The sequence below is a fragment of the Marmota marmota genome, unplaced genomic scaffold, assembly GCF_001458135.2.
Source record: "Marmota marmota marmota unplaced genomic scaffold, marMar, whole genome shotgun sequence".
NCBI lineage: Eukaryota > Metazoa > Chordata > Mammalia > Rodentia > Sciuridae > Marmota > Marmota marmota.
In genome coordinates, this window is record NW_026000221.1 from 26,723,990 (window position 1) to 26,751,484 (window position 27,495).

Consider the following 27,495-nt stretch of genomic DNA (forward strand, 5'->3'; position numbering starts at 1 on the left):
GCTTCAACATTCCTCAAGTGACGCCCTGCCCAGAGGTGGGAGGGAAAGGGAGAGAGAAGGGAAATTGCATGGTAATGGAAGGAGAGCCTCAGGGTTATACAGTGGAGGGGGGAGGATGGGAAAGGCAGCGGAGCACAACAGACACTAGTATGGCAATATGTAAATCAATGGATGTGTAACTGATGTGATTCTGCAATCTGTGTATGGGGTGAAGGTGGGAGTTCATAACCCACTTGAATCAAAGTGTGGAATATGATATGTCAAGAAATTTGTAATGTTTTGAACAACCCACAATAAAAAATTAAAAAAAAAAAGACATTTTCTTTGACCAGATAACATTTTTTAAGATAATATATTCTAGGGTGCTTTCCTCAATGGTTATAAAACATCATTTAATGAAAATTCAAAAATACAAAGAAGTGTGAAGAAGAAAACTGAAGGCATCTATATTTTAGTTAGCAAGGGATAACCACTGTTGATATTATGCATTTTCACTAATAATTTTACATATGAATAGTTACAAATCTGCACATTGGTGGTGTTTATATAGACACATACCTGCATAGGCTCCTCTTGTAGAAACTAATGTAACTACCTTTTTACCTGATACTACACCACGACCATTTGTATACACACTGGTCTTCAAAAAGAGAATTTTAGTGGCAGCAGTTTCGTTGTATAGATATACAATTCATTTAACTACTCCCTTCATATTAATATTTAGGTTGTGACTAATTTTTTAATCCTATTACAATAAGAATATCTATATATAATATGCTTACTTTCATCTCTGATTATTTTTTGAAATAAATTTCAAGAACTAAAATTCTTGGCTTAGTGTGTCCAAACTCTTCAGATTCTGGATTACAGCTTTTAGAAGTATTATATCTACCACTAATGAGAATGACCTGACAATTTCTTAAAAAGGAAAACAAACAGCAATCTTATACTTACTGTCTTCAAGTAAATCTGTTATATTTAATTCCAGAGAAGGAAAAATTTTTTTAAATAGTTTAAAGTCTTTTCCAAATCGAGGCATCTGAATAATTAGACATGATGGTGCCTTAAAAGAAACACATATTTTTAGAAATCAAAAGGTGAAAAACAATTTTCCCTATGAAACTGAAATAGTCCTAGCTGTCAAACCAAGCAGTGATTGTTGCCATGATGTGGTGGCCTGTAAAACTGGATGCACAGGTGAATGTGGAGTGGCTCATACATGAGTTGACACAGAGCAGCAAAATACCAGCCACAAGACACACCCACTCCAAGAGGTCAGGGAGCAACAACCTCAGGTGCCAAATAACACAGTGACTATTGTGCCACTTTACTCTAGGTTTATATTTAATCAAAGTTTTAGAGAAAGAGGTTTTTTTTTTTTTTTTCCTTTCAAATATAATACAGAAACAGTCTTCAGAAGGATGAGATTCCTTAAAAATAAATACCTACGGCTATTAAGATTTAATCAAAACATCTGTTCAGAGATGAATACAATAAAAAATAAGCCATAAGCACACACTACTAACATCATAAGAATACTCATAGTAAAAAAAACCCTGATTTTTATCACTTGTTCATTAACAACCCAACATAAATGAATTTGTTGACACTGCCTCTTAATGTAGGGAAAATAAATATTCTCTTTTAATATAATTGAATAATATGCTCAGGTAAAATGACAATTATTTTTTAAAAATCAATGTTTCTTTGCATTAAACTATATAAAAAGTATTCAAGTTACAAATCAGCATCATATTTTCTTTGGCAACAAAAATCTAAAAAGTTCAATCTTTAGTCTAAAGAATTTTCTATAAGGACAAAGTTGAAATAATGTACATTTTTTAGAATTTGTATTTTTTTAACAAAGTGTGTTTCAAACTATTCTTGGTTAAAATTAACAGACATTGAATCTACCAGTAGTCTTAAGAATCCATCACATAAAACACAGTGAGTGGGTGTTACTAACCTCTGCAAATTTCAGGTTACTGTTGATAAAAGACCATTCTAACAATTGCTGGATTGTAGGAACACCGACTTTCTCATTTTTTTCCATAAAAATTTGATAGAAGTAACAATCTTGTACTTTTTGACCTGCTGATCTAAAAGCACACAGAAAAAAATATGTACTTTATTATTAAATGCTTAAATCAGAGTAAAGTAAATATGTGCTTTATTATTAAATGCTTAAATCAGAATGTAAAGTCATTCCAACAGGATTTAAGAACAAAAAAATGTGAAAGGGATGATATGGCTTTGCGTAGTCCTGACAACAGAGGAAAAGACAGCAACTCGGTTGACCTAAATGTAATAATGCAGCAGACCTTTAAATGATTTCTTGTCTTAGTTTTATATTCAAAAGTTCTTTTGATGACCAGGAGAAAAATCATGAAATAACATCGCCAGTCAAGAAACACTGTGTGAACAATAGCCAGAAGCTAAAATCATTTAGTTTAACATCCAAATTCAGCATGCACCAAACTACACTTAATGCTTAAAACAAGACAATAAATTCTTACGTAACTAAGACAGACTCTTAGAAGACCTTCTAGACAAAACTTAACTTTTTCTTTTTCTTTTTTTTTTTTTTTAACAGATAAGAATATTAACTTACCAGCAGATCAAAACCAGAGCAAGGTATGGAACCCAGGGGTCCTAGCAACTATTTATCACATTCTTTCTGCTAGAGCAGGCTGACTCTTTAGAGGGTCACTCATTTATTCAGTAAATGCCAAGTAAGAACATACAATATGCCAACCACAGTGGAACCCTTATATTGAGCATTTTCCCTTCTAAATATTTTACTACAGAATGCCATTAATCTGTAAGACTAACTCTATCAAAAGGATTAATAATCTTTAAGTTTACTATTAACTTTTTAAAAGAATTTCTGAGTTTAGAGTAAGACTATTTTTTTCAAGATATATATATCTAGATTTCAAAAATTTTAAGAAAAAATATTAACATAGTCTTCATAATAAAACATCAGCAATTCAGAGACCAGCCTGCAGAAACCTTCCACTTCCAGTGGGAAGTGGCGGCACATGCCTATGATCCCATCAACTGGGGAGGCTAGGGTAGGAGGATCACAAGTTCGAGACTAGCATCAGCAACTTGGTGAGACCCTGTCTCAAAATAAAAACAAAAAGGGCTTTAGATGTTGCTCAGTGATAGTGCACCCTGGGTTCAATCCCCAATACTGAAAGGAAAAATAAACAAGGAAATCTCCCATTTCCCAAAACAAATTAGGTCCCCAAATAAACATAATTTATTTGGTAACAAGGCAGAAGATTTTTGAGAATCCACAATAATAAGAATAGATGATAACTTGAAAACTTGACAGTTATGCTGTACCAACATTTTAATTGGTTGTTGATGGCTACAAAAAGCCAGGATTTTTTTCCTGTGAAAGTCAAAAATCATGGAAAAATAGCAAACAGGAAAAAAAATACGACAAGAAACTAAAAAAGTTGAAAGTAGTGGAGGTGAGTAGTTAAAAGAAGTTGAAATGGGAGTTTCAAGATAGTAGAATAGAGAAGGTCGCTCTCCTGGCTATTCCATGGTGTGAAACTAAGCAGACAGGCAGTTTCTTGGCAAGGTGGGTGAATGAAAAACAAAGGGTGGGGGGATTTTACTGTACTTTAATACTGGACATTCAAAGCAGATTGGGGAGTCTGGAGATTGGATATAATAAAATAAGGAAGTAATTTCCAGCATCACAGCTGCTGCTGCTCCAGTCAGGCTTACAGGACCACAAATAGACAAAATTACAACAGAAAAATTCCTAATACACATAATAAGGATAGAATTTTAAAGGCTGCCAGGAAAAAATGACAAGTCATGTTTAGAGGGAAACTAATCCATATCTCAGCTTATTTTTCAATCCAGACCCTCAAAGCTAAGAGGTCTTGGAATAATATATATCAAGCTCTGAAAGAAAATGGATGCCAAGAATATTATACCCAGTAAAATTAAGCTTCAGAATTTGCAATGAAATAAAAACCTTCCATGATAAACAAAAGTTAAAAGAATTCACCATTAGAAAGCCTGCTCTACAAAATGTACTCAATTTTTCATAAAGAAGATATTAAAAACAAAAGTGAAAAGCAGCTAAGGGAGGAACTACAATAGAAGCATAGTCAATTAAAGGAAAAACTAATTCAAATTAAAAACCAGAAATATATCAAAATGACAGGGAATAAAAATCATTTCTCAATAATAACATTGAATGTAAATGGCCTAAACTCATCCATCAAAAGACACAGACTGGCAAACTGAATTATAAAAACAAGTCCCAACAATATGCTGTCTCTAAGAGACTTACCTCGTAGGCAAAGACATCCCCTGACTGAAGGTAAAAGGTTAAGAAAAAACATATCATTCACATGGATCCCATAAGGAAGCAGGGGTTTCTATCCTGATATCACATAAAGCAGATTTCAAGCCAAAGTTAATCAGAAGGGACAAAGAAAGACATTTCATACTGATTAAGGGAATTATATACCAACAAGACATAACAAGCATAAATATTTATTCCTGCATATTATGGAGCATCCATGTACATCAAACAAACCCTTCTCAATGTCAAGAATCAAACAGACCATAACATAATAATACTGGGTGACTTTAACACACCCCTCTCCACTGAATAGATCCTCTAAACAAAAACTAAATAAAGCAGCTATAGAATAAAAAATACAATTAATAATTTAGACTTAACAGACATATTTTGAATATTTCATCCATGAATAACTGAATTCACTTTCTTCTCAGCAGCAAACAGATCCTTCCCTAAAAGAGACCACATCTCAGGCCACAAAGCAACTCTTAAAAAATACAAAAAAAAAAAAAACCCAGAGATAATACCTTGCATTCTATCAATCATAATGGAATGAAATTAGAAATCAGTGGTAAAATTAAAAATAGAAGCTACTCTAGCACCTGGAGAATAAATAGGATGCTATTGAATGACCAATGGATAGCAGAATAAATCAGGGATGAAATTAAGAAATACTCAGAGGTGAATGAGAATAGCAATATCAAACCTCTGGGACTCCACGGAGGCAGTGCTAAGAGGAGAGTTCACTGCATCGAGTTCATTCATTAAAACAATAGAAAGTCAACAAATAGATAACCTAACATCACATCTCAAAGTCCTAGAAAAAGAAGAACAAACCATACAAAAGCAGTAGAAAACAGGAAATCAATGAAATTGAAACAAAAGAAACAATACAAAAAATTGATAAACAAAAAGTTGGTTCTTTTGGTGGGACGAGATGGACATCATCACCCTAAGTACATGTACGGAGATACGAATGGTATGAATATACTTTGTATACAGCCAGAGATATGAAAAATTGTGCTCTATATGTGTAATGTGAACTGTAATGTATTCTGTTGTCATATGTAACAAATTAGAATAAAAAAGCTGGTTCTTTGAAAAAAAATAAATAAAATTGATAAACCCTTAGCCACGCTAAAAAAGAGAAAGAAAAAAAAACTCAAATTACTAAAATTTATTATGAAAAAGGAAATATCACAATGGATAAAACTGAAATACAGATGATAATCAAAAATTATTTTGAAAATTTATACTCTAAATAGAAAACCTTGAAGACATCAACAAATTTCTGGAGACATATGACTTACCTAAATTGAATCAGGAGGACATAGAAAATTTAAACAGGTCAATTTCAAGCAATAAAATTAAAGATGCCATCAAAAGCCTACCACAAAAGCTCAGAACCAGATTCTCTACCAAACCTTCAATGAAGAATTACCACCAATCCTCCTCAAATTATTCTATGAAATAGAAAAGAAAGAAACCCTTCTAAACTCATTCTATGAAGCTAGCATCACCCTTATACAAAAAAACAAAGACACATCAAGAAAAGAAAATTTCAGACCAATATCCCTGATGGACATAGATACAAAAATTCTTAATAAAATGTGGCAAATTGCATACAAAAACATAATTAAAAGATAGTGCACCATGATCAAGTGGGGTTCATCCCAGGGATGCAAGATTGGTTTAACATATGGAAATCAATAAATGTAATTCATCACATGAATAGACTTAAAGACAAAATCACATGATTCTCTCAACATATGCCAAAAAAAAAAAAGTAAGACCTCTACAACAAAAATTACATAAATCTAAGAAAGAATTTGAAGAAGACCTTAGAAGACAGAAAGATCTCCATGGTTTTGGATAGGCAGAATTAATATTGTCAAAATGGCCATACTACCAAAAGCACTATACAGGTTTGATGCAATTCCTATTCCAATGATGTTCTTCATAGAAATAGAAAAAGCAATCAAGAAATTCACTTGGAAAAATAAGAGGCCCAGAATAGCCAAAGCAATCCTCAGTGAGAAAAGTGAAGCAGGAGGCATCATAATACCAACCTTAAATATACTACAAAGCTACAATAACAAAAATGACATGGTATTGGCACCAAAACAGACATGAAGAGCAATGGTACAGAAGACACACAGAACAGAAGACAAACCCACATAAATACAGTTATCTCATACTACACACAAAGGCACCATAAACATACACTGGAGAAAGGATAGCCTCTTCAACAAATGGTGCTGGGAAAACTGGAAATTCATATGTAACAAAATGAAATTAGACCCCTAGCTCTCACCCTGCACAAAACTCAACTCAAAGGAGATCCAGGACCTACGCATTAGACCAGAGATCCTGCAACTACTAGAAGAAAAAGTAGGCCCAAACCTCTGTCATGTCAGCTTAGGAACCAAGTTCCTTAACAAGACTTCTAAAGTGCAAGAAGTAAAATCCCAGAATCAATAAATGAGGTGGTATCAAACTAAAAAGCTTCTTCACAGCAAAGAAAACAATCAAGAACGTGAACAGAGACCCTATAGAATGGGAGAAAATCTTTGCCACCCCCACACCTCAGATAAAGCATTAATCTCCAGGTTATACAAAGAACTCAAAAAACTTAACACACACACACACACAAAAAAAAAAAAAAAAAAAAAAAAACCCAAATCAATAAATGGGCAAAGGAACTGAACAGACACTTCACAGAAGAAGAAATACAACTGTATATGAAATATATAAAAAAGTTCAACATCACTGATAATTCGAGAAATGCAAATTAAAACTGCATTGAGATTTCATCTCACTTCAGTCTGAATGACAATTATCAAGAACACAAGTAACAATAAATATTGAAGAGGATGTGGAAAAAAAGGTATATTCATACATTGCTGGTGGGACTGCAAATTGGTACAACCTCTCTGGAAAGCAGTATGGAGATTCCTCAGAAAACTTGATATGGAGCCACTATTTGACCCAGTTATCCCACTCCTTGGCATATAACCAAAGGACTTAAAATTAGCAATACTACAGTGATGTGGCCACATCAATGCACCTAGCAGCTCAATTCATAAGAACTAAGCTATGAAACCAACTTAGGTGCCATTCAACAGATGAATGGATAAATAAAATATGGTACATATACACAATGGAATATTACTCAGCCATAAAGAAGAATTGAATTATGGTATTTGCATTAAATGGATGGAACTAGAAACTATCATGCTAAGTGAAATAACACAATCCTAAAAATCCAGGCTGAATGTTCTCTCTGATATGTGGATGCTGACTCACAATAGGTGGCAGGGTGGGGCGGGGGTGTGCATCAGATTGGAGGGGGGGAATGGGAAAAATAGTAGAATGAATCAGACATAATTTTCCTATGTTCATATATTAATACACATCATGTACAACCACAAAAATGGGCAATTGTACTCCATATATGCATGATATATCAAAATAAATCCACTGTCATGTATAACTAAAAAGAACAAATGAAGATTTAAAAAGACAAAAGAAGTAGAAATAAAGATGGTGACAGGGAAGGAGAGGTATTTAAGGGAGCAGTGACTTGCAAACACAGAGAAAAAACCAGAAATCCAGAAGTAGAAAGCACAGGGCTCTGAGACATGGGGCAGAAGAATGGGATGCGAACCTCACTCCTTAGGTTTTGGAAGGCTAAAACCCTAAGGAATCACAACAAGGTTTATATAGTCATATATAAACTCTGGTTCAGCCAACTCTGAACCTAGATCTATTCTCCACTAAGGAAAACCCAAGGGCAGAAGGGTATAAATGGGTCCACTTCAAAAGAAAATGGACATCGACGAGGACATGAGAACACTTGTGGACTCAGATATTTTTTGGTCTATCTACTGTTGCCACACAGACTATAATGGGTAGCCACTAACATTCCCTTCAGTCCTGGGTTACCCCACAGACATCCACAAGGAATACTCAGACCACCTTCTATAATGAGAAGGACTCGGCATTGAATCAGAAAACTCCCGTTTGCTTCCTGACGGAGGATGCTGTCCTGCTTGTTTTTTCTCTGTTTTGCTCTGCTCTGCTCTGCCTGCCTCTGATTACCACCTTCTCATTCAGCGGCCATGACTGAGCTCTACCTTCATGCTGCACATGCAGTTAAATAGTCACTATTATTACAGCAATGTCACTATTTTTTAAATGTGAAAGTTAATTTACCCAAGTTTACCAATTTCTTGATTCTTCCGTGTTTCTTGCATCCCACTCTTTCATTCTAAATCCAGTTTGTCTTTCTAAAGTACATGTTGTAATAAGTCTCTGAGTGGTCATTTACTCCTGCTTCTTAAAGAATTCTGTACATCTTTATTCTTAGAATTTAAGTCTGTCAGAAATTCCGAAGGTCTCCTGCACGGCTGCTCCCTCCCTGTCCCCTCTCTGTGTGAGGGTGTACCCTCCTCATGGCTCGTCCGCTCCTTGTTCTCTGACTCTGTGCGCAGTGTGCATTACCCCTGGTGAGGTCCTTCCTCCACCCATGACGTATTTCCTACTTCTGGTGATTCCACTTTTGCCTATTTGCTTCTGTTGATCTTTTGATGCTGTTGATCAAATCTTTTAACCTCCATTGGTATCTAGTCCCTCTTTTGTCTCCTCAATCATTTAAAAATGTCTAATAGCTAGCTCTCCGTTGGACTATTTATCACTCTGGTTTGTAAGGTCCTCTTGTTGCCGCTCCACTGATTCTCCCTCAGTCAGAAAGAGATGAGTTCAGGAGAAAAATGACATTTGGGGAAAAAATACTAACTTAAAATATTCCTTTATTGTCTTTAAACAGTGACTTGCAATATCAGAGGTTGCCTAGGGGTGGGGATCAGTGAGCCCTCAGGGAGTGGAGGGCTCCCCGGCTCTCTCCAGACTCCAAGGCCTCCGACTCCATCAGGGTCTGACCCTTCCTCGCTCCCTGAGAATCGCTGCAGACCTCCACCCAGGCTAACCCAGGAGGCATGACACCATTTAGGTGTGCTGGGTTAGGGAAATAAAAGGAAAAAAACAACTGTTTTTAGAATCTGGAATTTATTTCTTTAAGAGATGAAAAACAAAACTGACCTTCTTCTCCGCGACTGCCCGCCAGATGCCCTGCATTGTGTATATCTTTCTTCCCTCATTTGTGTTTGAAGGAGGATTTCCAAGACACTGGAATACTACTGGGCTTTCCATCCAGCTCTAGTGACTGATGATTCTAACGTTATACCAGTATCACATACTGTTTTAGTGTCTATTGCTTTGCCTTTTTAAGCTTATAATAGGACTTTTTAAATAAAAGAATTATTCAATATTTTTCCCACTTCACTTGGTAGAGAACTCTAAAATCACCTTCTTCAGTTAAGAAAAAAGGCTAAGTCCTGGTTATGTGAAAACTATGTTATAAAAATCAGCATCTTTAGCTGGGTGTGGTGGTGCACACCTGTGATCCCAATAGCTCGGGAGGCTGAGGCAGGAGGACTGCAAGTTCAGAGCCAACCTCAGCAACCGCAAGGTGCTCAGCAACTCAGTGAGACCCTGTCTCTAAATAAAAATACAAAAATAAGGCTGGGATATGGCTCAGTGATTGAGTGCCCCTGAGTTCAATCCCTGGTACCAAACAAAAAAATTAGCATCTTCAAGTTATTTAATCTTCCTACTTTAAAAACAGTCTTTCTCACTAATTAAATTACCTTTCAGCTCTGTTTAAGTCTTTTTAAAAATCTATCTCAAGAAATTGGTTGCTTAATATTTTACCTTCATTAAGCATGAAATTGTCCCTTTCTCCTTTGGGCTTGCAGGTATACAAAAATGCGACTGATTTTTCCATGGTTATTTTTACATGGCTAAATTACAAACTCTTTTGTTAATTCTAACAATTTCTAGACAATTTTCTAGGATTTTCTAGATGTACACATGACTATATTATGCTTGACCAGGTAATAAATGGGTACCTGATGCTTTTGTATCATGTCTTATTTCATTTCTTAGAACTTCCCAAACACCATCATGATTATAATTGTGGCACTCCCCTCTTTCTTCCTTCTCACCCATCAGCTCCACACTGGCATCAAACAACATCACTCAAGGCACAGAGGTAAGAGTGTTTGCCTATGATCAGCTTTTAAGGAAGAGGATAATACATTACCAGCATTTTCACAGAGAAACCCAGGCCAAAATGGAAAACTGTCCCCCATTTAGACTCGGACACTCAAACTACCTGGGAAGTCCAGCTACCTAGAACACTAAGAACTTCAAGGCATTAAATTTGAGGTGTCCTTCAACTTGTGGGGAAGGAAAAGACCATTTTAAAAAACTCAGGACACAGGAGCCGACTGGTGGCTGACTGGTGGGTGGCCAAAAGCAATGTTCTTCCAGTGTTTGACTAAGTTAGAATGAGATCATCTTACAAGGTTCATTAACTGAAATTACAAAAACATTCATATATAGTTTTGTAAGAAAATGAATTGAAGTAATTTTTATTTTGTGGGTTAAAGACATAAACTGCCACTGGATTTGTTCTTCAAGTCAAGTCTGGCACAAGAAAGACAACAATGATTAAGATGTACTTGCATGTGTACCTGCCTCACAGGATTAAGAGCCCTAAACAATACTTCTATCATAATTTAAAAGTTACCTTATTTTTAGTAACGGTTCTACTCTTAAAATATGATGAAACAGGATATTTAAGAATTCTTCAGGATCTAGGAGAAAATAAAAATCAAATAAGTCACAGACAAAATGCTAAAATCCTTTTATTCTTTACTTATTACAACCATATTTCTATACTGAATTCGATTTTGTTCATTCAGTAGTATTCCAATTAAACTCATAATTTTCAATTTTTCCTGACAAAGGAAAAAATACAAACAAAATTTGAAGGCTATAGTAAAGTATTATATTTCAATTTTGATATAATTTTATTATATTCGGAAGGATATAATCATTTATATACAGTGAAATAATTTTTGGTTTGGAGGGTTTAAGATTAAATAGAATAAAACCTGAAGTGTGCCCTCTTTTTCCTGCTGGTTAAATAACTATCAGCCTCCAAACATTATAGCTGGTTACAAGTACATTGCTAATAAGGTCAAAGTCAGAAGTTAAATCTTTTGAGAAAATCCATTAGCTATGAACAGAATAAAACACTGACCATAAACATATGTACATATGTATATGTGTACATAAAAGGCCATTTTGTACCTTCTATTTACAAGGAAAACCAATGGTACACATAGACGACTCACTGCACCCTTCCCCACAGGAGAGAAGTGACTCAGAGGGTCAGGGCTGGGGGAAAGAAAAGAACTCTTTCTTGCATCTATTCATTTAATACACTAGAACCAGCCAGCTTCTTAAAGGGGTTCATTCTTCCACATCATTCTTCACTTGTAGAAGAAAAGATGAATTTATAAAACATGGAGAAAATTGTGTGTCACATAGAAAAATAATTCCTTTTTGTTTATCTTGTTTGCATTGTAATGAGCTCAAAGAAATCCTTGACAAAACTCTAATTTTTCAGTGGTGGGGACAGGATAGAGCCCAGGGCCTCTTGCATGCTGGATAAGTATGCTACCCCTGAGCCATATGCCCAGCTCTGCTCCCCACAAATTCTAAGCTAGAACTATACCCGACACCACACAAACAATGTTTCAGCTAGCAATTAGCATATTCATATCTTTTTGAGTCATTTTCAATGCATATAGTATAAATTAAGGTGGTCACCTTTTTCTTCAGATGTAAATCCTGATGCAGCCTCAACTTTTTCAAGTATTTTCCTCAGTTTCATAATTTTTGTGGCACATACATATCCATATCTATGTTAGGAAAAAAACTATTAACTGCTGACATGGGCTTATATAGTAAATTATTCGACATGTCTTAACAATGAGACATTTCTTATAACAACTCCAGTATGTCATGAATTAATAGACAAGGCAATGATTTTGAAGAACACAAATATAAGAATGATTAAAGAATGAAAAATTACAGAACTAGAACTAGAATTATCCCAAACACTATTATATACCTTAAAAATGATTGTTAAATACTAATAAAAGAAAAAAAATAATGTTAAAAGTTTGGGATGATGGATTTTAAAATAATATTTGCCTAAAATTTTTTTAAAATTTACATTATAAAACAGAATATATTATTTTGAGAGAGAACATCCTTTTAATACTAAAGAAGAAACAACTTCCAAAGGAAATTAGAAAGGGAATTGATGAGGTATTGAAACTAAAATCTATAATCAAACCAATCGCCACCATTACACCATTTTCTTTCATCTTGTCTGACTACAGGATAAAATCAATGAGATCCTTGACAAAACTCCACCATGGGCTTAACACAAGTCAGAACCAGCCAATCTTATATTCATTTTTATACTGTTTTATATTTACTCATTAGTTCTCTGCAACCAACTACACTGAGCAGCTACCACTTACACAGTCACCCAAGAGATCAGCCCCTGGGAGAAGGGGAAAGGTTGAAAAGATAGGGTCTCTGCTTTTGAGAGCAGGGTTTTATTATCAAAAAACCAGTCAGCTAAAATAGAGATGCAAACACAGGGACTGTTGACTGCAAAAGGTCACCTGACAAGCTTTTTGAAGTGGATGGGATTAGAGCGTCATAAACTATGACTCTTAACTGGGTGGACAACAGTATACAAAAAAATGTTTATTAATGGACTTATGATGTTTTGTAAAGGAAGAAGTGGCAATATGTTTAAAGAATTTTGAATTTGACCTATCTTGCTCTAGTATCAATTACCTGGGAGTAAGAAATAGAGAACTAAGTTGGCATAAGACAAAACAATTAATGTGAAAATCAAGATTCATACTCATCTTTTTTTTTTTTTTTTTTAAAGAGAGAGTGGAGAGAGAGAGAGAGAATTTTTTTAATATTTATTTTTTAGCTTTTCGGCGGACACAACATCTTTGTTTGTATGTGGTGCTGAGGATCGAACCCGGGCCGCACGCATGCCAGACGAGCGCGCTACCGCTTGAGCCACATCCTCAGCCCAAGATTCATACTCATCTTAAAGGATAAGACAATTATAGAATTCATTACAGAATTTAAAGAAAACAAAAGACATAAATGGGATAATTTATTCTTTTATAATTAACTTTCCCAGTCATAAAATATAGTAGGTCACTGGAACACTCATTGTATTTCAGTAGTATTTTTTTTTTCTTTTTTGGGTCAAAATATTAAACTATATTTTGTTTTAATTGAAAAATATGTCACAAATTTTAATTAGTCTTAATACAGAACTTAAATTACATACTTTTCTCTCTGTATTTCCAAATTTGTTTTATGATTCATGGCCTAATTCTTCAGAGTTTAAATTTTATAATGTGACATTATCATATCTCTCTATTACCTCTTATCAAAAATCTTTACTAAATGGTGTTCTGTCACTTGCGATTAGATTAGTACAAATTGCTTCCTGTGGCCAAAAGCAAAAAAAAAAAAAAAAAAATTTTACATTCTAATTTTCTAAACCAGGAATGAAAAAAGAATACACCTGATTCAGCACCTGATTAAAATTAGATGGAAAGAGGCCTAAATAATATTCCTCAAAATAAAACATGCTACTAAAATACATCTCATCTGTTTCTAATACAGAAATATTGAATAGTAGCTATTCTATAAATAAAAATTTTCCCTACTTTTTTCTTTGATATAAATTAAGAAGCCATATTGTACCAATTTGCTAATTAGTATGATTATTATTAGTAGTACTGTTGGAATAAACTGTTTCAAAAGATAAGAAAGCCAAATGCTATGTATCGGTTTTTCTATACCTACTGCAATTGCTAACTTATTGTATACTCCACTAAAATGGTTCAAAGCATTTCAAGGAATACACTATGTTCTATGCATTGGTCAGACTTAAGAAATTAAATAAGCAATGGAAATACAAAGAACAAAGCCTAAAATAAAATCAGTATTTCACCATGACAACTAATTTTTTCCCATTTCTTATTACAGGAAAGCAGGACATAAATTTACTACTGGACAGGATAACAGCAAACAGAATACCATGTAAAGGCAAAAAATCTTCCTTGTACTTACATTCTCAGAGGATTAACTATTTCTGTCCTCAGCAGCTCTTGAGTTTCACTATAATATTCTACATCATTCTTTTCTTTGGGTCTAAGTAACACAGTATCCAGAACAGAACTAAAAGCAAATAAGCTGCAAAATAAAATCATTATTTTCCCTCATGATAAAAAAAGATCATTTTTCAAGAAATAGATTATAAAAAGAATCACAAAAGGAAAAGAAGCAAAGTCTAAGAGAACAAAGAACATAAACATTCACTTTCTTCATGAACATGGGCAACCAAGACCCCTGTGAAGACCCCCCAGGTCCCATCTTCAGGTCTTCAGATTCTTTCAGGTTAAGAATAGTAAAGCCAAGAAGGCAAACTATAGATTGACAGTGTTAAAGGATAAAAATATGATGAAAAAAACTTCTTCGCAAAAGTTAAAAGGGGGTCTACAAATCTGAGTCACACCACAATGGACAACACAGGAGGACGTTTGGAAACTACTTCTCAAAGCAAAAGCAACTCAGTGCAATACTCAAATGAGGCAGAGGGTCAGGTTTCAGGGGGTGAGTGTACCTTCCTGATGTCTGCTGTCACAGGTTGACTGACTTCTAGGACGGCCACCCCCAAAGACAGAGCAAGAGAAGGGGACACACAACGGGCATTTCCATGGAACATTCTATCTCAAACATTATCTCCCTTTTGCCACTTTGCGAATACCTAAATTCCCTTAAAATCACTTGTGAGTGAGTAACTGTGGGATCCAGTCTGAATGATTCACATTCTCCTTCCCTGAGCTGGAGAGGCTCTGACCCTCACTACATCTCATAGTGACCTGGACATTGCCCCGTCCTGGAAGTCTGAGGACGCATCTTCGGACACAGGCGTGTTGCCCCATGGATTGAGCTACATACGTTCACCTGGTCCTTTGTGATATTACTCCTTGGCCCTGTTTGGGATAGAATGTTCCATGGAAACGCCCGTTGTGTGTCCCCTTCTCTTGCTCTGTCTTTGGGTGTGGCTTTCCCAGATGTCAGTCAACCTGCTGACAACAGACATCAGGAAGCTAGACTCAGCCTCCCACTGAAACCTGGCCCCTTGCCTCATTCGAATGGCTTCTCCTCAATAAAAGGGTTCAGCGTGCGCTCGCTCTCTCTCTCTTTCTGTGGACCCTTAAGGTCAGAGGGGCCATCACAGGAACCCAAAGAAAAAGGTATCTCTGTCTCTTGTGTGATTATTTCATGCAGCCCAGTTCCCTTAGAGTGCCCCTGAGTGTTTCAGTCGCAAGGAAAGCGACAAGTAACAACAGAAACTTCCTGGTTTCAAAGAAAACAAAACTTGTCTAATACAGATTTTTATTAAGAAATCTAATGAATGTTATCTCAATGCCATAATGTTTGCTCCTGACAAAACATCTGTGAGTTGAAAGTACTCTATCATCACGATGGCCTACCATCTTTTTTCTTTTTCCTACTTTTAGAATTTTAACATGTCATGTAAACTCCCTGATTCTGATGACATAGCTATACAATTAATGGAACTGGCAATGCAAGGTCCTTAGGGCCTAAAGACTCCTGGTTCAGTCTTCAGAGTCTAATGATTCTTGCCATGCTAAGTTGTTCCATTTTGGGAAAAAACTACATATATAGGAACAACAGGGCTTCTATGGAACATAATTTTTTTTAAAGAAAGCAGTTTAAAGATTCCTTCTACCTACTAAAACAAAGACAGAACACATCGGCCAAGAGCTTACTGCAAGTCATGTTATTTGATTCATGTTCAAAGACACCGTGCCTACTCGCTCCAGCTGCCCTCGGTACATNCTCTCTCTCTCTCTCTCTCTCTCTCTCTCTCTCTCTCTCTCTCTCTCTCTCTCTCTCTTACACACACACACACACACACTCTATACCTACTGCATTCATTTTAAACTTACCAGAATAAGGTTGAGTCTAAGTAACAAGAATTGTAATGGCCCTGGATACCTTTCTTCTTTCCAATCATTATCTCCAAACCTTCTTTTTCCATTTTTGGTGGAGTATTTTCTTCTACCACTTCACTTAAGTAGCCTCCAAAGGCTGAAAAGATAAAAAAAAAAATGAAAAGAATTCTTTTAAACCATTAAAAAGAAACTTTCAAACTGTGTCTTCATTTTAAAATATATTTTGGTATTTTGATAAAAAATATTTGTTTATCAACTTTCATTAATCAATTCAACTTGGCATGTAAAACAACACTATTGTTCATTTTCAAACTCGCTTCCTCCACAATTTGAAAAGCACTTTAGAGTATTAAGTAATGTGTAAAAAGCATCTGTCAAGCAAAATATTTTGCTCCTAAAATACTTTATTATTTATCCACAATGTCTCATATTTTCAAGTACAAAAAGAAAACAAAAAATATAAAGTACTCTTTCAACAGTAAGAAAAACATGCTTCATTAAAATGGCCTTCCTATTACACCTTCCTATTTATACCTACTCTTTGCTGCGCCACTGTTATTCAGAAGTGGGAAGGGATAGCATCAGAAAGCCACCACCTCTTCCAAGTGATGAGAACAGCTCTCCTCCAGCCTCAATCTAAGACTATTTAGACAAACCCTGATTTCTTGGTAAGACATGCTGACTGATATACTTAACCAATACATTATAGGGGACGTTGATGCCAAAAAAGAGGAACACAGTTCAATTTCTAGCCCCTGTATTGCTGAAAAGTAAACATCTGTAATCAGTAAGAAGAAAAAAACAAATCCCCCTACTCCCACCTTTTGCATCCAAGACACTATTCCTAACACTTTTTTAAATGGCTCTTCTAGGCTAACTAACTTTCAGATATACCAAGTAACAATCTTTACTGGTTTGAAAGCTTACGAGCAATTGGCATGAAAATCACTTAAACACTGTTACTGTCACTAATACAAAATGGTATGAAATGAAGTCATTCCAGATTGGTAAGTAAATGAAAAGCATCCGATACCTAAAGAGTTACAGCGCTCTATCTGATTGGAAACAGGCTGCAGGGACGCGAACCTCGAGTCAGGCCTGCAGCTCTTCAGTTTAACAAACAGCGCCTTCTTCAGGGCACAGGTGAAATACCGAGTGCCCCTAAAGGTTCCATCTGTACAGCCTGCGCATTCATCTTCCTGGAAAAGAAAGGCTTCCACATGCATTACACCACGCCGCGAAGATAGACACACAGAACTAAGGCGCCCGCAGCTGCTCCTAGTGACCCTTTCTCCGAATTCCCTCTCCACGTGTACTGCAAACTGCATCAAGAAAAAGGGGTTGCGGAATCAAAGCATCGAGCCTTTAGCTAATGATTTAAGAAGTGAATTCCTTAATCCAACAGGAACTCCTCAAAGAATTCCCTTTCAGAACACCTGCCTAGGCCTTCCCTGGTTACCTGACTTTCTTTGTACTATTTCCGCAAGTATTAAAACCAAGGAATGAACTCGGGTGTAGCTCAGTGGTTAGGTACTTGCCTGGTACAGGTAAGGAAGGCCCTGGGTTCAATCCCCAGCAATGCTAAATACACACACAGAGGGAAACGAGGAGGACAATTATGTTAAGTACTCCTCTAATAGTGCTTATTAGCATGAAAACAAACAAATAAGCAAACAAACCAAGAAATATATTTTAATAAAAGCTAAATGTATTCAAATTCCCCTCTCCTGATTGTGCAATGCCAAACAGGCTTTCCTACTCTCCAAAAGGAAAATCTTTCCCTCTACCAAAGATACCAAAAGACCTGAGAAAACGATGGTTAGTTCTAAGGCCAATGATTTAGCTTTATAGGGAACAAGGCGAAACAAGAAAAGTAAAAGCTGGTAACAATTAACAATTTGCTTCCCTTATTGCATTCTACTCAATATAAGAAGCCTAAATACATTAACCTAAAACGCAATTCTTCTTTTTTGGACACGGATCAACTAACATTAGAAACAGGCGAGGCAGAAGCCTAAGGAGCGGCAAAAAGAATTCAGGCAACACATCATGAAATTTTTCTCCAAATTTTTGGACATTCACGATGATTTGCCAAGAAATATATAATAGGAAATATTCTGCACAAAACCCCATTTAGAAAAGAATTATAATTTTTGGATCAAATTAAATTACCAGTTCCAGGCCAGCTAGTACTTCATTCAGTCCTGGGGGCTGACCGATCCAACGAATGACCCCGTAGAAAGGAGGGTTCTCCTTGACTTCAGCCAGCGAGCCCACCTCCAGACCGTGAGAGTTGCCAGAAGACATGGGCAAGGGCGGGCTCTCCTGGACAGGCGCGCTGTTCAGCTCCCCCATCACAGACTGAACTGACAAAGAAAGCGGGCTGTGACCAATGCTTCCATTGGAATTAGGCACCTTTGTCAGGCTGAATGGTAGAGAGTGAAATCTGTTCTCACTGGATAAGGAGTTCATGGAAGGAGCCTGCAGTGGCGGTGACGAATGTCCAAATTCTGAAGATAACTCTGTTAGTGACTTTGCAGGGTCTTCTGCAACTACGAAAAATTATTCTTAATTAGAGAAATATATTCAAGAATCACAAACACGCCTTAAACATTAAATAGGATTTACATATCTAAAAATTAACATACAGCTCTAGTCCAACTGCCTGCATGGCCTCTCTGTGAGGATTCTTCCAGGCATTGCAAATTAATATCTCCAAAACAGCATTCTTGCTTCTCTGCCCACCTGCAAACTTCTCTACCTCACTAAATGGCACCCAACTGTTCACACAAAAGAAAAATCTATTACTTATTGATGTCATATAGCCTATATTCTTTATCCATAGCCCAATCAAATTATGAATCAGTACAAAAGACACCAACATTTTTAAGAAATGATTCTAAATTTTATGAATCAAAGAAAAGATGACGATGTTTTCAAAATAAAGGAGTAATGAAAGGAGCGAAACAGAGGAAACAAAGAAAAGCTGTGGAACACAAAGTAATACCTATAAAGGAAATTTATAGACAGATTATTTTAGAAAAAAAAAGGAAAGCCCAGATATTAATGAACTCAGCATACAACAGAGGATTTGGAAGAACAGAATGACCTCCCCATAAAAGTAAGCAAGAATAAACAAAAGAACAAAAATTAATGTAATAAATTGTTATTACAAGAAAGAAGATCCAATCCAAAATAAACACAAAGACAGAAAATAATGAAAGAGAAAACAAACACATTATCATGTCATAGCCAAAAGCTGTTTCCTTAAAATGATTAATACCGCTGACGGCAGGCACTGCAGACCAGTGGGGAAAGAAGGCACTTCTTAATGGTGTGGAGATACCAGTTATCCATATGTTTAAAAAATTAAACTGGAATCCTACTCACACTCTACACAAAATCAGTTCTAAGTGGCTTGAAAACAAACACAACAGGCAGAACTATACACTTCTGGAAGATAATACAGAAGAATGTTCTTTATGACTTAGGATAGAAAGAAATTTCTTAAACATTAGCACATGAAACAAAGAAAAAAATACTGATGAGTAGGATTATATTAAAATTAAGAACTTAATCACTACAAGGTATCATATCATAGTGAGTGCAAAAATTTGAGCCACAAGGAGAAAACATTTGTGATATATATAGATACCAAAAGATTATAACTTGAAGAAGATCTGCAAACTAATAAGACAAAAAGAAAACTAGAAAAAAATAGAAAAAAGACTTGTAAAGGCAATTAATGCAAGAAGAATATCAAGTCACCAACAAATCAATGACAAGATCCTTGCCTTTGTAGGAAGTAGACAAATTAAAGCTAAAGCTAGCAGGAGCTATCACTTCAAGAGTTCAAGGTCTCAGAACATTAGCTATTCATAAGAATGATTCTCCTACACAGTGCTGATGAGGATGTGCTGCGGGACTGTGTGTTTCTGCCTCTAAAATTCACATGTTGAAACCTAATCCCCAATGTGAGGGTATCTGGAGGTGAGGTCTTTGGGAAAGGATTAGGTCATGAAGGCAGGGCCCTCAACATAAGATTAGCGCCCTTATAAACGGGGCCTTAGAGAACTCCCTTGATCTTCTACCATGAGATATCACAGCCAAAGATGGCTATCCTGAACCAGGAAGGAAATCCTCACCTGCTAACAAATCTGCAAATCTGATCTTGGACCTCCTAGCCTCCAGAACTGTGAAACATAAGTTTCTGTTGTTTATAAGCCACTCAATCTTTGGTATTCTCTTATAGCAGCCCAAATGGTCTAAAACACTTTAAATTGGTATAACTACTTCAAGAAACAGTTTGGCATTGTTTAGCAAATAATGTACCAATAATACTACTTCTAGTTATACACTCTAGACATACATAAGAATGTTACTAGCAGAGTTGCCAACGATAGTAAGAACCTAAAAACAATGGTCAAATGGACCATTGGTCTGAATGCCAATTGGTCAAAAGGATAAATTGTGGGATGGTAATATCATGGAATACTATACAGCAATGGAAATGAATAAATTACAATAACATACTGTAACTCGAATGAATCTTAGAAACATAATGTTGAGTGAGAGAAATTATGCAAGAATATATACAATTTGGAAAAAAAAGAATATATACAATTTGGTTTCTTATATATAAAGCTCAAAAACAAAGAACTGATAATATATTGTTTACATATACTACAAAACTACAATGAAAAGCAAGAAAATGATAAAATATTAAAGTAAAGATGATGGTAGCTCAGAGGAGGGACTAGAAAGAGGCACCCCAGGAATTTCAAAGGTAATTATAATGGTCTTTTACTTAAACTCAGTAATGACTACTTGGGTATTCACTGTACTTTCCACCTACTGTTCATTATACCTTAGCCAAGTTTCCTTAGTAATGAGAATCTAAAATCTATAAAAATCAGTCTTTTCTTTCCCAAACACTCAACCCCCTTAATACCAACACTTGAATTCATAAAGCAAGTTCTGTGGGTTCTATCTGGAGTGCACCCATTTCTCCTCTGCCATCATCTCTTTAATCCATGCCCCATCACGGATCACCCTGCTACCAGACTCTTCCCAGTGTCTCTCTGCTGCCTTTCTGGTCCCTCTTCAGTCTATTCATCATACAACAACTGGTGAGGCTATTTTTTTTAAGTTAAAGATCTTAGGTGACCATGTGTAGCTGACACCTTCCAGTGGCTTCCCAGGATTCTTAGAAGTTCTAGACTTCTTACCTAGACCAGGGGCCTCCTACCTGCCTTCCACACTCATTAAGACCACTTCTCCTTGCTTACCCTGTGGTCACTCTGGCCTACTTCCGGCTTCTCAAATACGCTTCCTCCCCTCAGAGCCTTTGCGCTTTCTACTTCCTCTGCCGGGAATGCTCTTGTCAAGTTCTTTCTCTGGCAGTTTCATTTCATCATTCAGATCTCAACCTAAATAGCCTTTCCAAAAGGTCCTTTCCAAACCACCCTGCGGTGGTGGCTTCCTACTCCACTGCTTCACCTGGCTCATTTCCTTCACTGTAAATGTCGCCATCTCCAGTTACCTTATCTGTCTATCACAGAAACCACAATACGAGGAGGTAAGTTTCAAAAGAATGGCAATTTTGTTTGCCCTTGCCATGGTTGAATCTACAGCATTTGGTGTAACCACTTGGAATACAAGAAAATATTTGTAAAATATTTGTTTTTTAAAAAAGTCTAAATTAATCAAATATTGTAGAGAAAAGCTCTTTTAAATTTGTAAGTAAAATTAACTATGGGAACAATATTCTTTTTACAACTAAATTACTTCTGTTTTCTGATTTAAAGATGAATACCTACTCCAAAGTTCATTACTTTCCATGTTCCACATAGGTCTTTTAGGATCAATAGTATTTCAAGGACGTATTATACATTAAATCAGAGTAATAGAATCAAGAAATTAGGAATATTCCACTGCAATACAAAACTGTGTTAAAAATAAGAAAGATAAAATTATGTACAAACATTGACATTACCTAGATTATGAAAAACCTATAGTTTACTTGTTTCCTTCCCTCCTCCCCTTTGGTACCAGGGGTTTAACCCAGGGTGCTTAACCACTGAGCCACATCCCCAGCCCTTTTTTACATTTTATTTAGAGACAGGGTCTCACTGAGTTGCTTAGGGCCTTGCCATTGCTGAGGCTGGCTTTGAACTTGCGATCCTCCTGTCTCAGCCCCCTGAGCCGCTGGGATTACAGCCTGCACCACCGCGCCCAGCTACTAGTTTCCTTTCCTTGGAAAGAAATCACCACGTAGACAAAGCATTAGCAAATCTGGCAGTAACCACAGGGCAAGTGCTAGTGCACCACAGCCACCCTGGCTGGGCCTTGTACACACCCAGAGGCCAGCAGGCTCTGTGTTCCCAAAGGACCTGAGTTACTGGAGAGCTGAAACTCCTCTCACAACAGTCATCCCTCAGGACAGGCCCTCCTGAGGGAATGCCATTAAATAAGCCTCCTGCTTCTCGGCAAGAAAGAATCCTTGCCTCCCTCCCTCGTGGGCCCCCACTCAGAGTCGGAATGACAGAGCGCAGGAGACAGAACCACCTACTGCTCCCTTTGAGTCATTTTCCACATCAGAGTCTTTGATGTATCAGCAACCTGTTGCACTGGTGGATACGGATCAGCCTGGGACTGGATCCACGTCGTAACTAAGGAGTCACTATAGCCACTCTAGTACGCAAATCTGTATCTTCAATTAGTTTGCACGCAATTACTGAATCTGCTGAATGCCGTCCTGGGCTGAACACCAGGAACTTACAGTCTGGCAGAGGAAACAGGAAAGTAACCCAAAACATTTTGAGATCATTTTGAGGAAAATGAACCTAACCTAGAAGTGGGAAAGGAAAGGAAAGAAAAGGCTTTCTATATGACTTAAAAATCTGAGACTTAAGAGATGATTTAAGAGTAAGCCAGGCCTCAAAGGTGGAGGAACAGGAAGAAGAATTTCCAGGAAGAAGGAGCATACACAAGAGAGAGAGAGAGAGAGAGAGAGAGAGAGAGAGAGAGAGAGATCGAGATCCCAAGGACTCACAACCCATCCCAATATCCAGAGCAGGGAAAATGATGGAAGCCACACCACAAGGAGCCCGACATGCCAAACTAAGGAATTTGAGTTTTATCTTTAAGAGCAGGGAAACATTCATAGAGACTGTGTGAAGAAGACAGCAGCAAAAACGCCCGCCTCTTACAGTGGTTTTGAGGATAAACCAATGTGTACCGAGTGCTCAGTCCAACTCGGGGCGAGCAGCCAGTGGGCCAGAAGGTCGTCTAGAGGAGGGTGGTGAGGACGATGCAGCTGGCATTGCTGTTAGAATAACTTTAAAAGGAACAAGTCTGAGGCAGGGAAACCAGTTAGAAGACCACCAGGCGAATTCAGACAGGAACAAAGCAGCTGCACTAAGGCCAGGGCTGCCGAAATGAAGCAGGGGAGAGTCTAATGACGTGAAGAACGGGAAATCCAGGGCACGTGGTGACAACTGGGCTTTACTGATAGGAGGGAGGGAGAGGGAGAAAATATGCATGAATGAATGAATGAATGAATGAACAGTTCAGATGAAACCCAAACTTCCACGAGTCTCCATCGGCCTCACGTCTCATTTCCTCCCTCCAGGCTCTCAGCACACTCCAATCTGGACCCTGTGAAATTCTTCCACACAACAGAACCCAGGTCATCAGTGACTTCCAGGTGACTAAATCCAATGGGGGTTCCTGGTGCCCTCTCATGCCCTCTCACAGGACTCAACACTGCTGTCTGCTTGTTCCTTGCCTTTTGAGACCACAGCTCCTGGTTCTCCCCACATGCCCCTGGTCATCTTTTCTCCGTCTCCTTTGATGACTGACTTTCCTCCCACTGAACCATTCAGCTCCTCAAGGTTAAGTTGCAACCCATACTCTCCCTCCTCACTCTCCAGAGGCAATACATTCAAAGGACTTCAATCACCCTCTATGAGGACAGCCTACAGATTTATTTCCCGAGTACTTGCTCCTTTACTAAGCCTCCAGACCTGTACTTCCCACTGCCTATTTGATGACTCACCTCCAGTAAGTTTAAAAGGCACCTCCAATACAAAATACTTAAAATCCAGTTTTTCACCTGCCTTCGTCACCTACGTATGCAAGCCGAAAACTAGGAGTCACCAGGACACGCCTTCCTCAACTCCTACTTTCACTCATCTGTAAGTCCTATCAGATCAACTTCCACATCTCCATCTACTTTCTCCCCATCCCTTCTCCAAGTCTAGTCCCGGACTACAATCAAATTTCTGGGACCTATCCCCACTTCAATTTACTGCCTGCAGCCTGGGTAATCTCTCCAAAAGGCAAACCTGGTCATGCCACAGGTTGCTGAAAAAATTTCAGTGGCTCTCCGTTTCCTGTTGGTGGGACACCCCAGGCTCCACGTGTCCCGGCCCTGTTGGCAGTTCCATTTCCATCCCTACAGTGCTATGCCGACTCTGTGTAGCTACTCTGGCTCTTTTTAGCCCTTAGCAAAGGCTAGCTCCACTCTCCTCGAGGCCTTTATCTGTGCTATTCCCTCTGCCTAAAAGGCTCTTGGATCCTCCTTCGCCATGTTACACACAGTTCCTCTGGTAAATCTAAGCACATGCCGCTTCCTAAAAGAAACACCACGCCCCTAGGTAAATCCCGATCCTTCCTCCAACAGCACTATGTCTGTCACCACTGCAATCCTACATCTGTTTCTATGTCTGATTAATTTCGATCTTAACAATTTGACCATAAACTCAGAAAGGGCAGGAGCATATCTACTTTGTTCCCCACCATTATAACCTTAGAGAATGCCTGGCACAGAGTAAGCCTCAGTAAGTATTTGCTAAACAAATGAACAAGAAAATGAATAAATCAGAAAATTATGTCCCTGAACCAAGGGAAGATAGTTTTTTAAAGAAGGTGCTATAAATTCCATTATATCCCATCATCCTACATAACAAGATACCCATAAAAACTTACAAAATTTCATAGGACACTTATAAAATTGCTCAATTTAAGTTATAGGTATTCAATATATAAGATGATGGGACATAGTAAATTAAAGAGGTCAAATAGACCCACAGAAAAGTCTTTAAATGATTCAATTGATTCTACAGATCTACCCTAAGTAGATAAGTTTTAAAAAAAGTACAAGTTACTAACACATTTAAATGTTTTATTAGCAGTAGTGCAGTTCAAATTTTATACAATATTAAGTCTATTAATTCTGTTTCCAAATACTGATGAAAAAGCCATTTTTCTCTGATGAGTTAAAAGGAAAGAATCACTATAAAGAACACTAGAATTATACATTACCTTCATCAATGTACCATGTATTTTTTGATTTGGATTGTGGTTGTGAGTCAACAGAAGACCCATTTAAGGTATAAAATAATTCAGATCTGTTTCTGTTTCCAGGGTCTGAGGTAGATCCTATGGAACAAAAAAAGTTCCTTTTAAAAATATAGTCAATATGCTGTAAAGCGTTTTTATTTTAACAGTAAATTAATACGCATATCATGTCAACAACTTTAAATATAACCAACAGTTGTACAGATACACAGTAGATTTTATTATTGTCTTCCTCTTATAAAAATTTGGCAGCCATTTTTGCAACATGAAAAAAAGATTTCTTACCTGTAGAGTCAGTACAGGAAGAGGTATAGGAATAAGTTAAAGAGTGTTTATTTTTTTAATATGTAAGTATTCTGAGAAATTCTATAGTTTATTTCTAGATATCAACATCACCATTCTCCAATTTCATTTGAAGAATCTATCAGTTTACAAATTTAACCTATTAGAATCACAACCTATTAGATTTATAACACATAGTAACATTTTGGCCAATAACAAACTATATATACAAAAGCATCACACCACATAGCCTGGGTTTGTGTAAGTATGTACACTCTGATGCTTGCAAAGACAAAAATCACACAATACATTTCATTTCTCAAATGTTAGTATGTGATATATTTTTAAAATATATCCTTTTTAAAAAGGTATATAAATCAATGCATAAAATTAATAAAAAGATTAAGATTTACACTGGGGATATAACTCCCCTGGGTTCAATTTACAGCACCACAAAAAATATAAATACAAAAAAATAAAATAATTAAAGTTTAAACATTTTGGAATTGTTGGTCATCAAATTTCTTGTTTGATTTCTTCATGCCAGAATAAACAAGGCATCATTAAATCTTTTATATCAGATTTATCAAATGCAACAAAAAGTTTATAGAGCTGTATCACAGACATTTCCAAACACTGCCTGCTCTAGTACCAGTTAAGAAGATAGGCCATCCTAAAGAACAGTGGAGTCTCCAGAACCCATACTAAAGCAGATTTTATTTTTTCAACTTACAGTCAATAGCTCTAGACTTTACACCATTAACTCAGAACTGCGATAACACAATTAACACTGGTGTCGTAAGAAAATCTGGTGCCAGACGCAGTGCTACACACATACAACTCAGGAGGCTAAAGCAGAAGGATCATTTGGACCCATGAATTTGGGGCCAGCCTGGACAATACAGCAAGATCCTCAATCCCCCAAATTTTTTAGTTTGAATAAGGAAAGTATGTAGTTATTTTTTTTATATATGAGAGTAATAAATCTGAGTTATCCTTTATAGATCTATAGGCTAATATAAAAAGACCTATATATCCTGCAATTAACCCTAAATCTCAGGACTTAATACCATATAAAATATTTCCTTAAGTATAATTTCCTTCTAAACAAGCCATAATAGTTTTGCTCAACTAGATAACTGAGGAAAAAATAGTCTTCTTCTAACCGACATCTGAGTTAACAAAAATTCTTATAGCCTTTTAAATGAACTGTTGGGCTTGTTTAAAAACTACCCTATGGTGCATGTGGAAGTGAACAGAAAAAGAACTGTGAACTCCACATGTATTGTGAGGAAGTTTCTGCAAAAGAGACAATATTTTTCTCCTTAGCAGTTTGGAATTTAATTTTTGCCACATCTAGTTAGCCAAATCCACATAATTAACCTTCCAGTACACTTTATCCTATGTAACACTAGTCTATACAGTTGCAATTATAAATATAGAAGATTACAAGCAGGGAATCCCAAAAGCCAATTGATTATGGGCCAGCTAAAGACAGAAAAC

General features: G+C 36.8%; 1 protein-coding gene across 11 annotated transcripts in view; it reads right to left on the bottom strand.

Annotated features, from left to right (window-relative positions):
- The window catches only part of Cyld (CYLD lysine 63 deubiquitinase), a 65,689-nt gene that overhangs the window by 8,146 nt on the left and 30,048 nt on the right, over nucleotides 1–27,495 (bottom strand). For 5 of the 11 annotated variants that reach the window (XM_048792209.1, XM_048792214.1, XM_048792208.1 and 2 more), the window contains 9 exons: nucleotides 25,675–25,791; nucleotides 18,520–18,899; nucleotides 17,381–17,546; nucleotides 16,342–16,483; nucleotides 14,432–14,554; nucleotides 12,077–12,168; nucleotides 10,989–11,055; nucleotides 1,967–2,099; nucleotides 955–1,063 (listed from right to left, as the gene is read on the bottom strand). In XM_048792209.1, coding sequence (XP_048648166.1) covers nucleotides 955–1,063; nucleotides 1,967–2,099; nucleotides 10,989–11,055; nucleotides 12,077–12,168; nucleotides 14,432–14,554; nucleotides 16,342–16,483; nucleotides 17,381–17,546; nucleotides 18,520–18,899; nucleotides 25,675–25,791 — 1,329 coding nt within the window. The remainder of the gene's footprint in view (nucleotides 1–954; nucleotides 1,064–1,966; nucleotides 2,100–10,988; nucleotides 11,056–12,076; nucleotides 12,169–14,431; nucleotides 14,555–16,341; nucleotides 16,484–17,380; nucleotides 17,547–18,519; nucleotides 18,900–25,674; nucleotides 25,792–27,495) is intronic. The other 6 variants (XM_048792213.1, XM_015488746.2, XM_048792212.1 and 3 more) reach the window with 3 other exon arrangements.